The sequence below is a fragment of the Artibeus jamaicensis genome, unplaced genomic scaffold (assembly GCF_021234435.1).
Source record: "Artibeus jamaicensis isolate MK-2021 breed Jamaican fruit bat unplaced genomic scaffold, CSHL_Jam_final contig_525, whole genome shotgun sequence".
In the NCBI taxonomy this organism is placed as follows: domain Eukaryota; kingdom Metazoa; phylum Chordata; class Mammalia; order Chiroptera; family Phyllostomidae; genus Artibeus; species Artibeus jamaicensis.
Window position 1 is genome coordinate 1283852 of NW_026521874.1, and position 16650 is coordinate 1300501.

General features: G+C 60.2%; 1 protein-coding gene across 10 annotated transcripts in view; it reads right to left on the minus strand.

The window, feature by feature from the left end:
• Window positions 1–8865, minus strand: part of GLT1D1 (glycosyltransferase 1 domain containing 1) — a 36298-nt gene extending 27433 nt beyond the window's left edge. For 8 of the 10 annotated variants that reach the window (XM_037161114.2, XM_053669748.1, XM_037161113.2 and 5 more), the window contains exons 1-4: window positions 8719–8865; window positions 5634–5782; window positions 3696–3801; window positions 1974–2025 (exon numbers count right to left, since the gene is read on the minus strand). In XM_037161114.2, coding sequence (XP_037017009.2) covers window positions 1974–2025; window positions 3696–3801; window positions 5634–5782; window positions 8719–8786 — 375 coding nt within the window. In that variant the 5' untranslated portion in view covers window positions 8787–8865. Of the gene's footprint in view, window positions 1–1389; window positions 1532–1973; window positions 2026–3695; window positions 3802–5633; window positions 5783–8718 lie in introns of those variants that run through there. The other 2 variants (XM_053669750.1, XM_053669753.1) reach the window with 2 other exon arrangements.
• Window positions 8866–16650: the final 7785 nt, after the last annotated feature.

Below are 16650 nucleotides of genomic sequence, written 5' to 3' on the forward strand. Positions count from 1 at the left end.
TTGGGGGGACTCTCACGTCGCCCTCTGGGAGTCAGCGTCTGGGCTGCTCTCTCGGTTCCCGGCCAGCTGCCCGGCGACTGCAAACCGAGGAGCGTCTTTCTGGGCACCAGGACAGCTGCCGGGCCCGGGGGGACGTCTGTTGCTGAGCAGACAGACGCGGCTGGCGAAGGGTCCGCTTCCCCCTGAGATGTACGCTGACCCTTGGGCGGCCCGCCCTCCGAGACGTTGTCCCCGTGGCCGCCCAGCCCGCCCCAGACCTAATTCATCCGTGCTTTTAGTCAGTGTTCAGAGTAATCACGCTCCTGCTTCCCGCGTCACCTGTACGGAGCCTGACCTCTGTCTCCCGCTGCAAACCGGCACCTGCAGACACACCAGGCGCGGTTTCCTTCAGGTCCCTCTCCCCCTCACGTGGCCTGTGGTGCACACCACGCAGCCGCCGTTTGGAAACTACTGGCCCCTCGAGATCTTCTGAATGTCAGGGCGCTTCATTACACAATACCCCAAAACAGAAGAAATCACAGGTGTGGACCTGAAGCTGGCCCCCTGGGGGGGGTCTTCCTGGGGGACGCGGGCAGCCTTTCCGGAACTCTGACCCCTGCTCCACACGCGTGTGTCCCCACCGGCAACGACACTGCCCACTGCTTCCCCGGGAGGGGCTGGCTCCCGTCACTCGTCGGTAAGGGACCGTCTGAATGTGCGGTTGTAGAATATTCAGATCGCCTCTCAGAGGAAGAGAACAGAACCGCGCTGAACAGCAGCCAGTTCACTTGCAATCCAGAACGCGGCCGGAGGGTGTTCTGGGTCTTCCTGGTTCCGCACACAGGACGTTTCAAAAATGTATTCTGCGGTTAATGTGTAACAGAATCAATCGTTTTTAGGACACTCCAGTGCTTTCCGTCCAACTGTGAGTGGAGACCGGGAGAGGCAGGGACACGCCGCGCCTCGGCCTCGGTGGCTCTAAGGGTCAGGTGTCGGGTCTCCTCGCTTGCTTGGTTTTTTTATTTTTTTTTTTTTAGTATATTAATATTTTTGGGGCTTCTAAAGGACCGGGGAAAAAAATTAAAAATTTAATTTATTTTTTTAAAATATTTTTTTTTTTATATATATATTTTTTTTTTTTTAAAATAAAAAAACCCGGACAAATGCTTCTTAGCACTAGGAAACGGGGCTTCGTGGAGGGGACCCCACACCACGGGCCACCATTCCACGGGACCCTCTGAGGCCAGAGGGGTCGGCAGACGGGGTCCCGGGGAGACAGGAACTTGGCCTTCTTTACCCCGAGGCTCACCGGGCGCCAGACGCTGCTGAGAAACGCCCCCCCCCGCCTCGCCCCCCAGGCTCTGGGCCAGGGAGAGTTTGGGTGAGCAGGAGGCCTGCTCTCTCACTGACCCTCAGGGCGCCGCCTGCATGTGCCCAGCAGTCTGAGTTCTGCAACTGGCGCCACCCACGGCTGCGTCTGTCCTTGTCCCGAAGCAGCAGTTTCCTGGTGCTCGGCTTTACAGGTCGAGATTCCATGAAGCATGTGTTTGGCCTGTGAAATGTTGCCGCAGGAATAATGTGTGTGCCACGGGGGCGCTGGCAAAGGGGCCAGCACGGGGACCAGGACCGGGGACACGGGCTCCTGGCCACCTCTCCCCACCACCCCTAGGGAATGGCCTTTGGGGCGGCTCTGCCTGTCTGTGGCAGGCACCCGCTCCTGGCACCTGCCCCCTGAGCCACCGTGACCAGGAAGGGCAGCCTGTGCGTTAATTCTCAGCGCCACAAAGAACACGACACTTTAAAGCGCTTCAAACAGACACCCATCTGGGAAGGCACACCCGCTGCTGCGTCAGCCCTTGGGCCTGCAGACCACCCCATGAGCTCCGGCGGATGGACGGGGCGCTGTGGGTCCCTGGGGAGTGGCCTCTCCGTCCCACGTCCCGCCACGCCCCCGCCACGGCCGCGATCCGAGCGCGGCACACACAAACACGTACCCACTGCAGGCCCGCCGCTGCCTTCATGGTCTCCGTGAACGCCACGGCGAACCTGCCGAGAGGAAGAAGAAGAAGGGAGCCGACGTCAGGGCGGAGTCAGGGACCGTGACCGTGGAGCGGCTCCGGGACAGGGCCTGAGGGACGAGGTGAGAGGCCCGGCCAGGCAGGCCATCCATCTTCCTCACTGCCAGGCACCAGCGCACACCCAGAAAATGGCACATGCAACAAAGAAGCTCAGAGACGTCCTACCGTCCTGTGGCCGCCCCACAAGGTCAGGGGAGCAAGGAAGGTGCCAGGGAGCCAGACACGGAGAACAGGGGCTGGGGCCTCCCTGAGTCCACCCGGACCCTCCAAGGGCCGCAGCCCTGCCCACTAGCTCGGCCCAAGGAAGACCATGGCGCATGGGCAAGGCTTCCTGGGTGCACCCAGATTGTCCACATACACCCCCAGACAGCTCCTCCTCACAGCAGAGTTCCGTTCATCGGTGCAGTGGCGAGGGAGGCAGTCACCCATCTGCCCCCAGGCCCACAGGGGAGTGAAGGCTGAGGCACGGAGCCGTGGATGGCTGATTCCCCCCCAGCACTGTGACCGAGAGGGCGCGGCCGTCCCCTGCCGGCGTCTTCCCCGAGCCCTGCCGTCATCCCTTCATCCTCCTGCCATGAGGCCACTGGTCCAGACGCGTCCCCCACTGGGGCCCCTGAGCCCCACACACGGGTGGCGCAGGACTAGGTCAGGGCAGCGGGGTCGGTTTGCGAGTCCCTCCCAGGAACCCTGAACGGTGACCAGAAGGCAAATACGCTGCATTCGGGGAAACAGGACAGAAAAGCGACGTGACAGTGGTTCCGAGAGCAGGGCAGCGCCTTCCCACCCATGAACCCTGACCCCCCCCACGGGGGGCCACCGTGTGTTCGGACAGCAGCGTGATGAGTGGCGCTGATGACAACGGTGTGGGAGGAGCTCCTCCACCTCTGCGCCTCCCGGGCAGAGTTATTTTCCGTCCGTGAGCCGGTGCCTCCCGGACTGGACGCACCGGTCGCACACTGAGGGTACGAACCGCACGAGCAAGCCTGTGAGGACAGAGCACCGTTCGAGGCGAGCTCTGCTGTGTTCGCACCACCGTCTAGTGTGTCACACACGCACTCAGAGTGGGCTGTTTTAGGGAGGTGGGATCGCAACAGGTGCGTGCAGGGCAATGACCTCACCTGCCGGGGGCCACAGGTGTGTCGGATCCTGGCAGCACCTGGCGGGTGGAGTCCAGGGCCCACAGTGAACGACCGTCCCACCCCGATGCCCCCAGCGCCTGATGAGAGAGGCAGCTTCGCCCCTCTGGTTTATATGGTTGGGAAAATCCGTGGAGACGAGGCCACGCCCATGATGCCACATGTGGGCGGGGCTGGGGCCACGTGACTCGGGTCTGAGGGTCGGGGAAGCCGGAGCCCACCGGCCTCGTGACCTCCGAGCGCCACCACTCATGTGGTCTGGCCACGCAGGGTGTCCCAGGAGCACTCATCCAGTGCCACCTGCAGTCAAGGACTCACTCAACTGCAGCGACTGGTTTACAAGGACCATTCACCGCAAAATAATAAAAAAGTGCCAAGTGACAGAAAAATGAAATGGGAGGAGAAAGAGGTCGGCTTCCCACGGGGAGAGGCCAACCTCCGAGCTCGCGCCTCCTGGGCCTCCGAGTCCGCGAACCCGCCCGGAGGGCCGCGCCCCACGTACCTGGCCTCCGCCAGGACCCCTCCCATCACTCGCTGTTTCTCTCCCTGGGTCACGTCTTCGTTTAAGTCGGTTCCTCCGAAGACGATTCCGAACGGGATCCCGTGACCTGCACCGCGGGAAAGCAGAGGGCGCTTTGGGGACAGCCCTCGCCGACCCGTCCCAGAGCCGTGGCGTTAGACACGGGTCCCCGGGGCTCAGGGACCCAGACCGGCTGCCAGCGCAGGTGTACCCCAACTCTCGCGAAGGGTGGGGCCGGTGTGATGGTGACAGGCAGCACACGGGACTGGCCGGGCGAGACACCGGCCCCTGGTCAGGGCCACTGCAAGGCGACCTCACGAGTGAGCACGCATGGCCCCCCACCTACGAATCGGAGCCGATCCTGCTGCGGCAACGGGTAGATCTGGGACCGTCAGGGCTCACCACAGAAATGGGGGCTTCAGACTGTGGCTCATAACGAACAACAGGCGCGACCTCCCTACACAGGTCCCGCCAAACGGGGAGCTCAGCCACCGGGACTCCCTGGAGAACTTCTGAAGGTCAACTCAAATGTCACACCGCCAGAGACCAGACCTAACTCGAGCCCCTGGCTGCCGGGGTTTGTCCAGTGAGCCACGGCTCCCGGGACTCAACTCGAGTGAGTGACAGGCTGGGCTTCCGCTCTGTCGGCCTCGGAGTAGTTTCTGTCCATCGGCCGGAGAGCAGAGTGACCCTTCCTCTCTCCCCGCTGAGGGCTGTCCCCCGGCACGGCCCTGCTAGGGACACCGCATCTGGACACTACACACAACACCACCTCGTGTGGGGGTAGCAAGGCTGCTGGATACGGCAAAACACAACAAACAACTCAAATGCTGTTAACAAGTGTGTGTGAGTGTGTGTGAGTGTGCACACAGGCGCAGGTTGACACTCGTGCGGCCTGAACGACAAAACCTACTGCAAAGAGAAGACACCAAGTGCCCCATGACCGACCTGCTGTGTGTGCCAACAGGATAAACACACACTTCTGGGGACACAGGACATCGGTTCAAGGACACACAAACACACACACATACTGGCTGCCAGGACCTCTAGGGGAGGGACCCAGAGGGCCAGAGGTCCCGGACATGGGAGGAACTTAGTTTCTGCTCTGTGACACCTCACACTGTTTGCATTTCTCCCTGTGGACGAGTCGGACCTCCCCCCAGATCCACACGGACAGGCATGCAGACCACCCAGCACGGCAGCTCTCGCTCTGCAGTGGGGTTAGACCGGGAGGGGTGCGCAGACAGGGTGAATGGTTCCAGCACACGGCCCAGACATGAGGCCCTGGGGACTGGAGGGACATCTGTGGTGGGCACTGTGATGGCCGCCAGGGATGTCCATGCCCTGGTTCTCAGAGTCTGGGACTCGGTTACAGGGAAGGGGAACCCAGGCGGGCAGGAGCGAGGTTGCTAACCAGCTCAGCGTAAGGAACGCCCTTAGACTCACATTTAAAAATCAGAGTGGGCACCTGAGAAAGACTCAGTCACCTGACTCACGGAGGGGGGAACTGCCACGATGCAGAAGCCAGGTTACGGGGCGCTGGACGGACTGGAAGTTAGGTAAGCGATTTAATAAAGCATCCTAGAATTAGGGCTGCTGGGTTTTGCCAAAGACCTGCCTCGTGTCCCCAGGGGGGTGATAACTTCTGAAAACGGTCTTGCCAGCCAGGGAAGCTGCATCGGAACGTTCGGGCGCCGCCACTCGGCAGCGTGCACTTCTGTGCGAGGCCGTTCTCAGTAGTTAGTTACGCGTTCTAGAAAATCACTCCTGGAGGAAAAGCACGGCAGGAAGGTCACTGAGCTCCTCCCGCTCGGGGCCCAAAGGAGCAGGACAGGCCCTTCGCCCGTGTGTCATTGGAGGGTGCAGGAGCTCGGCTGCTGAGTCCCCGGCGTGGCCCGTGGAGGACAAAGGGTCGCCTACCTCGCAGGAGCCGGCCCGCCCTGTAGGCGTGCAGCGCCAGGGCCGCCTCCACCTCCGCCGCCCGGATGAGCTCCGCCACCTCGGACCGGCTGTCATAGTCCAGGGCGTCCTTCAGAACGCACACGTGGCCTGCGGCTTCAAGATGGTCCCTAGACCAGAACAGAGGAGCAGAGAGAGAGATGGGTGGGCGGACACAGCACGCAGCTCGGGCTGCTGCCCGGATTAAGAATCCAAATCAGAGGATGATTCGAACCCAAGGGCCGGCAGAGTGTGTCCGCCGAGGCCCCGCCCTGGCCGTCCGCCCAGAACGCAGCACGGGGCTGGTGGGCCCGGGCAGCTGCCCCTCACCGGCCTCGGAGACCCCGGGCTGTGCCGGGGGCCGGGCCAGCGGGGCGACGGCTCATTCGGGGAGTGCTGGCCGCCTGCAGACTCAGGCTCTCGGGGACGTTGTTCGGTGGCACCTGCTGAGCCAACAGGCTCCTCTGCAGCCTGTAGGCCACTGTGTCCTCCTGTCCCTTCTTTACCAGTGACACCCACAGTTTGGTTTTAGGCATCTCTTACTCACTTATATTTTTAAATATTTATTATTGATTTTAAGAGAGAAGAAGGGGCAGGATGTGAGAAAGAGTGAGAGAGAGAGAGAAACATTGATGTGAGAGAGAAGCATCGACAGGTTGCCACAGAGGATCGAACCCACAACACTTTGGTGCACGGGACAGGGCTCCAACCAACTGAGCCACCGGCCAAAGCTGTTTCTCACTTTTTTTAAATATTTTATTTCTTTATCTTTAGAGGGGAAGGCAAGAAGAGAGGGAGAGAAACATCAATGTATGGTTGCCTTTCGTGCGTCCCCTGCTGGGAACTGGCCTGCAGGGAACTGGTCTGCAACCAAGGCATGTGCCCTGACTGGGAATAGAACCGCGATTGTCTGGTTCGCAGGCCCGCGCTCAATCCACTGAGCTACACCAGCCAGGGCATGTTTCTCACTTCTTACTAAGACCCGGCGTGATCCTGACACAGGAAACAGGAACCCCACACGTGCTGGGTCGGGGTGGCAGCGCCGTGACCACGGCGATGTGCTTGCTCCCTCATTGGTGGGAGGGGAGACGTTGGCTGAGCCGGACTGTGAAACGTGGTCTCTGGGCAACATTTCGAGAATTTCTGACCCACAGGAGAGAGAACGAGGGGAAGCCGCCTGGACCCCGAGCCTGAGTGTCCTCTCGGGGTGAACCGCGGGTGCACGGGTTTTAGGTGAGAGGACCGCACACCGGGTCGCCTCTGTGGGGTGTGCTAACGCCGCCTGCCGCACACCTGTGGGAAATCGCTGCCCTGGACTCGACAGCCTCGGTTTACCCTCGGGCAGCCGCTGGTCCTGCCGCCTAGCTCGGCGCAGTGGGAGTGCCCTGGGCAGCCCTCACCTGGCCGTCGCAGCCCCGCCTGTGTGTTTCTTTTACGCTGGTGACTTGTGCGATGCGTGTCTTTGTCGAGTGTGAAACGAACTCTGTCTTCCAGGGTTTTGCCCCTGATTTGTTGCCCACCAGAGTCGCTTTTAACCTTCGCTCTGAGCAGCCCCGACCTGAGCCGTTTGCCTGGGTGGCGGAGGCTGGTCAGAGCTGAGACGTTCTCCTGGAAACGTGTGCAGCCGGGGCGGGTGGAGGCTGGCTGGACCCCGCTCTGCGCCCCCAGACCTGCGGCCCACCCCTTGAGGCCGGTGAGCCATGGGCCCGTGCAGGCTCCTGGACTGGCCACACCCCCACCAGGGACCCAGGCCCAGCTGGGCCTGCAGTGTCTCTCCCTGACTGCCCCCCAAATCACTACAGCCCATCACCCCTGATCTCCGACTGGCTGCCTCCTTTCGTCACCGAGGTCCTAGCTTGAACGTCACCAGCACTACCTGAAATGGCCTCCTTCATTCTGGTCCCTCAGGCAGAGTCCCCCCACCCACGGGCAGAGCCGCCGGGGTGGCCTGAGGATGTGCCACCTGCTGGACCCCCCCCCCCCACGGGACTGCAAGGAAGCTGCCGGCCGGTCCCACTCGGGGTCTCCAGGGGACTCGGTGGGGACTGGCAGGCGAGGGCGGAAGGTGCGCCAAGGGCGTCACTGGCCCCTGCTGCTCATGTCAGTGATGAGGGAGCAGACGCACAGCAGGAAGTAAATTGGGAAATTTCACGAGCAAGTCAGTTTGTTGCAAAAAAGAGAGAGAGAGAAGAGGAGCCTGTATTCAGAGGGGCAGCCATGTCCCCGCCGGTTCCTGCCCTGGGGGCCACCGTCAGGGAGGAGAAGAGAAAGAGCAAGGTTTGGGGGGGCAGAACACAGAATTCGAAATCATTGCAGGAAAAGTAACTGTTAGGAAGATAACCAGTCAGCTGACCACTATAATGCATACCTGAAACGAATATAAAATTGAATGTTCACTGTAATTGAAAAAATAATTCTAATTTAAAAATAAAGTTAAAAATTAAAACAACAGCAGCAACAACCACCCAGCCAGGATGATGAAAACCGGGAATGCCGGGCGCAGGGGGAGGGGCGCTTTGGCCCGCGGGACCCAGACACCGGCGCGGAGCGGACCGCGGAGGAGGCCGCCGGGGGCCCTGCGCCCTCGCTGCCCTCCCCGACCCCTGCCGCGCGCGCAGCTTCGGGGGTCCCCCCTCCGCTGGCCCGCGGGCCACCCGGCACCCCGCCTGAAATGGCACCTGCGCACGCGCAGCCCTGGCCCTGTGACAGTATCCCTCTGTCACCGGGCGGTCCACGTGTTTTTATTCTGGCTGTCCTGTCCCCCAGGGAAGGTAAGCGTCCCCGAGGCCCGCGGCCAGGGCGCTCACCGGGCGCAGAAAGCCTCGGCCAGGCCGGGCACGCGCGGGCCAGCGCGGGCGGCACGCGAGCATCCTCCCCGAGCCGGTCGGCCCCGCAGCCCGAGCTGCGGGGCCGGGGTGGGGGCAGGGTCCTGCGCGGGGCCCTTCTCCAGCCCTCCGCGCCCCCGCAGCCTCCCGGCCGGCCGTTGGCGCGCGCGGATCGCGGAGGCCAGGCCGAACCCGCGCCCCGGCCCCGGCCGCTCGGCGGTGCTGGGCGCCGCGGCACCTACCTGATGCGCTGGGCCGTGACCGCGTTGCCCGTGTGCGGCCGCAGCACCGCCAGGAACAGGAGCCGCATGCCGCCCCCCGGCCATCGACCGCCCCGCCGGGACCGGCCCGGGGGCGGGGACCGGGGCGGGGACGGGACGGACCCCGGCGGCGACGGCGGGGCTCGGTTAGTCGGGCCCGCGACTCCCGAGGCGGCGCCCGCGCTCGCCGGTTCCTGCGCCGGGGGTCCCGGAACGCGGGGCCGCGAGGGGGCGCCTGCTGGGGGCGGGGGCGCACGGCCCGGACCAGAGGAACCAGAAGGGACTGTGGATGGACTCCATGGGGTCCCAGGCGACCAGGCGCGGCCGTAGGTCTGCTCCAATGGAGACCAGCCTTAGGGGTGACCTGGGGTCCCTTCCCAGGGAGACCAGGGGTAGCCACGCCCCCGCACCGCCCGGACAGACACACGGACCAGGGGTGGCTGCGGGTTGCTCCCAAGGGGACCAGGGGTCGACCGGCCCCCACCTCATGGATCAGAATATGGGGGTGATTGCCAATTCCATCCCCCAGGGACCAGGGTGGCTGTTGTCCCCTCCCAGGGCGCCGGCACCAGGATTTCTTCTACCTTTTGAAAAATGGGAGCTTTGACAAGGGAAGCCATCCTTCCCAGGGTGACCAGCACTAAAAAGTCCCAGCCCCCTGGGGTGTGTTCAAGGACACACTGAATTGTCTTTAAAATGTTCCCGTTGAGCAAAAATCAATTCCACTGTGGCAGCAACCCGTCGAAGTGGTCTGGGGACCCCCCCACCCTGCAACAGGTGCTGGAGAGAGATGCTTACAGGGAAAAGACAGAGGCAGGCTTTGCTGAAAGCCAGCTTGGTCCTCAGAAATCAGTTTCTTTCTTGGCCCTGCTCATACCAGGGACAGACGGAGGCCTCTCTCCCCCCCGCCCCAGCCTCCGGGGGCTGGTCCCCTGGTCTCAGGGTGGCCCGGAGGTGCCATGTGTCTGTGGGGACCCAGCCCTCCGACCCCGGGCCACGCACTGGGAAGGAAGCGCACCGGAAACGGTGCGTTTTATTTTCTGGGCTCCTTCTGGGACGTCACACAGTCCTTATGCTGTTTATCTTATTGGCCACATGACCACCTCCACCATCCAAGGCGGCTGGGAAGGGCAGTCCCTTACCTGGGCACATTGCCACTGAATCGAACACCACTCACCAAGAGATGGCAAGGCCCCAGGGACCGGGATGTGTACACACCCTTTTGGGGCCCCCATTCAGCCACTAAGGAGGCTCCGTTTCACTTATGGCTCTGTGGCCTCATCTGTAACTGTCCCCTCCTCTCCCCGCCTCCCGAGGTCTCTTCTGTCCTCACGGGGCAGCCAGCCCCTCCCTCTCCCCTGGGTGCTGAGCTCCCCGCAGCTCCCGGTGCGCTGCCTGGGGGAATGTTCTGAGAAAGGGCACTCCACAGGGGTGTGTCGAATTAAAGCCTTGGAACCGGCCCCCATGGGAGGCTGCATTCCTGCGTGACTGCACTCCTGACCCTCAGTGGGGCCGGGGCTGGAGCGGGGCTCACTGGGCCTAAGTGCTCTTGCCCCATTTTGGGGGAACACACCCGCCCCGTAAGTTAAGAGATACCGATGCATCTTCTGGGGCCCGCGCTTCAGCCGTTCACTGCTTCCCTCCGCGGTCTGTAAAATGAGAAAAGCCGCAAGCAGAATCATAATGAATTAGCTCATCTTGATGAGGTCCTTCTCCAACCTCCCAGGTGGGAGGTATATACATGGGGACCGAGACGGAGGGGTCATTGTGCAGGGACGCAGAAACGGTCACCCGGGGAGGGGAGAAGACCAGTGAAGATGGTGGGGGTCCGGGAGCTCTCCAGACGCCTCCAGAACAGGGTCTGCCTCTCCTGGGGTCGTGGCGTTTGCTCGGATTATTTCTCTAGTTTCCGGCACCGGGGAAAACGAGATTTTATGATCTACCTTGTATAAAAATGATAGCGTTTTCCAGGGAGAGCGCCGTGGGCACACTGACTGTGGGAACGGTTCTGTGATAGAAATCAGCACTTGACATCCTTTCCCCTGGTTGGCGCCTCCGTGGGACCCGCGAGGGAGGCAGGCGCCTTCGTCCTTTCCACCGAGGCTCCCATCCTCCCCCCCACCCCCGAGTCTCGAGGACCACAAATGCTGAACATATACATGGGGGGAGGGGGGCGCACTATCCCCTCCCAAAGGAGAAGGTCCGAGTAGAACTGTGGCTTTAAAGTCCTGCTTGTTTCCTTTTCCTGCCTTTCACTGGCAGGTCTTGAAAGTGACACTCTCTCCAGCCCCCTCCACCCCATAAAAGCTGCTGGTAATTAGTTCCTTCTTGGGTTGCTTGCTGAGCCTGAGGAAGTCCCCAGAACGAGGTGATTCCGGGAGAAAACAGCCCTCCTGTGCCCGCGGACCAGAGACCGGCTGAGTCCTCACTCTCCCGCAAGGGGGCGCTCACCCCAGGGGCTGTCACCTCGGCCCGAGGAGGCAGAGGGCCCGGTGGCGTGCGCTGCGCCTCCGATCTCGCCAAGGCCGCGGTCCAGGCCTGTGCACGGGGCGGGCTGCCGCAGGGACGGCGCTTTGCCTGCGCCCGGCAGCAACCGGGCCTGCCCCGAGGTCCACGTTTCCTCTTGTAAGTTGTTCACTCACTTTTGTTTCACAACCAGTAGGTGTTTAACACACACACACACACACACACACACACACACGAACTGAATGGGATTTACAGCCACGCAGAATCCTGCTGCGCTGAGATACCACTATTCACACTTCAATCTCAGGTTTTTCCAGTCTCTGTGAAGCAGTCGGGGTGCCGGGCGCTCCCCGGGGCCACGTGGTGTCCTGAGTGTCCTGCAGTGTCCTGTGGTCAGCTGCCCGCCCTGCGTGGGACCTTCTCACCCCCTTACAGCGGAGGAAGCCGAGACAGGACGTGACGGTGTGGATTCCACCACGTTTCTTTGGCTCCGCTTTATGGACAGTCTTTTTTGGTTTGTTTGTCGTCACAAAAATAGGAACACTCTATACATACTTTTCTTATTATTATTTTTTGGATTGGCTCTTTTTTTACTTAGTCATTGTAGCAAGCAAAATTCTAACCTGGCCCCCACGACGCCCCGCCTCCTGTTTGATACCTTCTCCATCATTCAATCCAACACCCCCCCCCCCAGGTGGTGGTCGGAAGGGACTCTGCAGGTGGGACCACAGTCCCAGATGAGATGCTCATAAAGCAGGGTGGGTCTCACCCAGAAGCGGTCCCTTTCAAGAGACTGGACATCTCCTGACGTTGGAAGTCAAAGCATGACAGGGGTTTGGCGTGGGCGACTCCCTGTTGCTGGCTTTGGGGGTGACGGGGCTGCATGGCCAGGGACGCTGGCAGGGTCCAGGGGCAGAGGGTAGTTCCCAGCTGACAGCCAGCAGGTAACGGGCACCTGGTTCTTGCCTCCAAGAACCAGACTCCTCACAACCGGGAAGGAGCCCAGGTGGGGGGTCAGCCACGCCCACCTCAGCCCCACAGTCCTGCAGGCTGATTGATGGGTGTTGGGTTACACAGCAATGGAAAACTAATCCAGTAACATATCAGGAGTGCTTTTCCACCCCAGACGCCTGCTTCTACAAAGTCATTTGAATAGCTACACAGTATCCCAGTGAACGGTGCCCTGCCCTGCATTTTCTCAGTGCCTTCTCATGCCACGTCTTTGCCGCTTCCAGTCTCTTCGCTATTTTAAGCAACATTGTGGTGAACACTTTAGAGCCAAGTCTCTGGACACATCCTGGGATCCCTGGAAGGGGAATTGCAGGCGTGGTTCCGCCACACGTGACTGCCTGCCCTCGAGAAATGTTGACTTTCCATCGACTGATTACAAGGTCACTCATTTCCCCAAACACTGGCAACACCGGGGATTTTCTAGTGCAAGTGACAAGATATGTCTCCCCTCTCTCTGCGTTTTTAAATTACTGGTGTAATTCAGACTGTTTTTTTCATGGGACATGTGCCTTTTTTCTTTCCTCTGTGTGTCTGCACGTGTATGTGTTGCTTGAATGAGTTGGGACTTTTCGGTTCCAAGTGACAGAGAGCCACACTTGACTCGACAGAAAGAGAACAAAGGGGCTCACACATGACAGACCCAGGGAGGCGAAAGGGCTTCTTTAAGCCGAGGTCAGACCCAAGGCCTAGCAAATGTCATTCCGAAACTAGGTCTTTCCCCACCTCTACCTTCTTCCGGTAGTTTCACACTTGGTTTTCATGTCATGGGCCCTGGGAAGTCCAGGTTTGTATCATCATAATGACAAATCCAGCAGAAAGAGAAATCAGTTTTTTTTGTGGTCACCCCAGAACACGTCAGGGGTCAAGTTGGGTCACATGCTCATCCTTGAGCGGATCTTGCGGAATCCACAGAGGGCTGCTGCCGAGTGGACAGGCCTGATCAGCTGAGGACTCCTGGCCTAGGGGCCCCGCCTGTCCCACCTGAACCCCAGGACCATGGGTTAAGCAGGAAATCATGGGTCTGGTCCCAGAGAAGGAGAAGGTGCCGAGGGTCAGAGGACAGCTGTCCTCTGCACGTTCACCCTGACGACTTCAATTTGGGGCGTTTACCCAAATGCGCTGCGTACAATTCCTGAGAACTCCTTACAAACAAGGGCATCACCTTTGCCATGTGTATTTCGAACATATTTTTCAGTTTGCCGTTAACTGAAATTATTTTTTACACACATTCGTTTTAAGTCTGTGACCGAATCGGTGAGCTTCTCCTCTACGGCTTTCGTGTTACAGGCTTGGGAAGGCGCCCCGCCCTGAGAACTTCCCTTTCCCAGCAGTGCGTGTCTTCCGTGGAATTCCCTGCACCCCCTGCCTTCCCCACGGGCCGGTGATGCCTTTGTCACGATGGGCTGAGCTGTGTAGCGCTTCCACTCTCGTCCTTTGTATTCGTCTCTATCGATCTTTCCTGTGAGTCCCGATCTAAAAATCAAACACACTTACAACTAACTCGCGGTTGTCATGTGATTGCAGTACAGACTCAGACACGTGCAAGGAATTGTGCAAGTGCTAGTGCTAAGCACAGCTGGGCGTGGTCCCGCGTTGGCTAACACCCTCACTTCTTCAAGCGGGAGGAAGTGAGAATCCGCAGTCTTTCGCTTTCACTCGGCCCCTCGCCTCCCTCCCTCTCTGCCGGCAAGTCCCCAACCCTCGCAGGTGTCTTGTGGGTTCTTGAAATGCAGGCTTGAAAGAACCCAAGAAGTGGGAGGTTGCTGTTCCTGAGAGTGCCGTAACATGAGAGCTTGAAAAAAGGCCACGTCCAAACCCACTGTCCTGGCCACTCGGCCACACTCTCACATCCTCTGCAAACCTAAATCCCGAGTCACCCCGAGAACTGGATGACCTGGCCTGGGGCTGGGGGAAGTGGGGGGCTCGCGTGGCCACGGTCCGTGTGCATGAATGTAAAGTCCCATCGCGTTGGTTGGCTCTATCCTGGTTCTTTTATTTCTTGCCCCTGCAAAGGTTACCTGAAGCCAGGCAGAGTGTGGCAACAGGGACTCCTGGAAGGAAACTGAACCCATGACAAGGCCCCGACCCTGGAGAGCCAACAGCTCCTCGGCAGAGCCCACGACTGTGCTGTGGCTAAGGACACGGGCCCCAGCCCGGCGCCCGAGGGTGAGCTCTGCGGGGAACTGGGACCCAGCCGAGCAGAAGCGTGGGCCGTGCCTGTGGCACCGAGCCCCCACGACGTGGGGAGCAGGTGAGTGACGTCGGGAGGCACAGAGGCTACGGCAGCAGCTGCTCGAACAGCAGCGTTTTGAGGAAGCTGAAACTGAGTGGGCAGATGGGACCACGGGGGTGGGGGACTCAGCTGTGGAAGGAGAGGCAGAAGTGTCACAGAAAATGCCAGAGAAACCTGCCGGCCCCTGAAATGTCCTCGGTCTCGGGTGGCTTCCGTGTCAAGCTGTCGCCTGCTCTACGCTCTGCACTGAGCAGGGCACAGGGGCTGGGCGGCAGTGGGCAAGGCAGGGGCGAGTGTCCTGGCTTCTCTTCATACCCCCGGTGTCCTGGCAGCCAGGCCCTCCTTCTCCGGGGGCCCTGAGTGCACCCACAGAGCTGTACCTTGTCAGGGGACGTGGCCCATCCTGGGGACACCTGGTCTGTGTTCAAGGTCACTTCTTTGTTTGATGCTTTGTACACAGGAGAGATTCACAAAATGCTCCCAGACGCAGGTGTCCCCCACAGAGTGGCAGGTGTCAACTTACACCGAGTCTTGAGTGATACGACCTCTGGGGCTTAGCCCAGGGGCCGCTAGTCACCGATGACAGGGCCCAGGCAGGTCACCCTGTGAGCAAACTGCACCCAACGTGAGGGGAAAAAGTGCCAGCTGCCTTCCCATTCTTTCTTTTGCTTTCCCACTTTTTTGATAGGATTCCAGTAGGTGGCTTTTCATTATAAGGAAACCCAACAGGGTGAGTAACACAACCGAAGTTTATTATCCAACTTCTCCCTGCGCCTCTGCTGTGCCGGCCACCAAGGCAGCCCCGTCCTGAGCCAGTTCAGCAAGCCGCCACCAGAAGCCATCAGAAGCTGCGGCTCCCTGCCTCCTGCCCGTGTGGAAGAGACCAGCTCCAGTCTTCCCAGGCAGATCCAGAGATGAAGGTGAAGTTCACCTCTCCCTGTCTGCATGGGCGGTGGGTGGGGAGCAGGGTGGGTGAGGACAAGCAGTTCATAAACACCTGAGTGGCATCGGGATTCCGGTGGGGAGAAGGGGGTGTGGATGTGGGGCGAGGCCAGCCATGCGCACCGGCAAAAAGCAGGGCCGCCCGACAGGACTCTGCGCCGGTGGAATGATGCCCAGCATGGCTGTCACTAGTCACCTGTGCCTGCTGAGCATGTGCAACGTGGCTGGTGTGCAGGAAGGGCAGAATTTTCACTTTATTAAATATGAAGCAATATCAGGGCAAAAGGCCACAGGAGGCTTAGAGGCTCTGGACAGTGCAGACGTGGAGAATAATTTCTTTATTGTAAGAAAGACGAGACAGGAGAGAGAGGGGCAGACGCAGGTGTGCTGGAAGCTGCCTGCTGCTCTAGGCCTGTGGGGGTAGACAGGTGCATCTGCATGATCCGAAGGTGAGTATCTACCCCCTGGCACTTACTGGTTTAAAGTAACCCCTGTTTTCCTTGTTCGAGATTCTGTGATTGGGGTTGAGGCCGAGGGGGCAGGGCTCCGGGTGCTCTGGCCCTCGCTTGGCTCCGCTCAGCTGGGGTGCTGCCCCCGCGCCATGTAGTTGCTGACTGTCCCTCCACCCGTGAGGGCAGCAACACTGCTGGGCTCTGCCCCCCAGAGTTCAGGGCCCTTAAAGACTCACCACCAGAAGCTGCCAGACCTTCAGGCTGGGGCCTGCACCTGGCCCGGGGACACTTCTGCCTCATTGTGCCCCAGGCAGGTGGGAGGCCTGGCCTGGCCCTGCCAGGATTCACTGGCTGGTCGCTGGTGTAAGGCAGGGCCACAAGCCCCAGTGTTGCCAGGGCTCATGTTCCTTTTTTCAACAGCAGGGCATGCAAGTACCCAAGTGAGACCTCCCACTTTTTAGGCATTAACTCACTTTTTTAGGGACAACAGCCTTCACGTGCTGCACAGCTCATCCACTTAAAGTGTTCAATCCGATGGTTTTCAGAACCATGGTTTTTCACAGACTTACGCCACCACCATTGTTTTAGAAAGTTCCGTTGCTACGGAAGCCCCGGACCCATTAGCGGTCGCCCCACTGTGTGCCCGGCACCTATGTGGGTTCCAGGGGCGCATGCGGAGGAACAAGAGAGGGAAGGGCCCTGCCCCCTGTACTTGTGGGGACCACAGACCAGCTGGGAAGACAAAGGAATGAACAAAAACATGGCAGGTCCCCTGGAGAAAGTGAAGCAGGGTAATGGGACCTGGCGGGG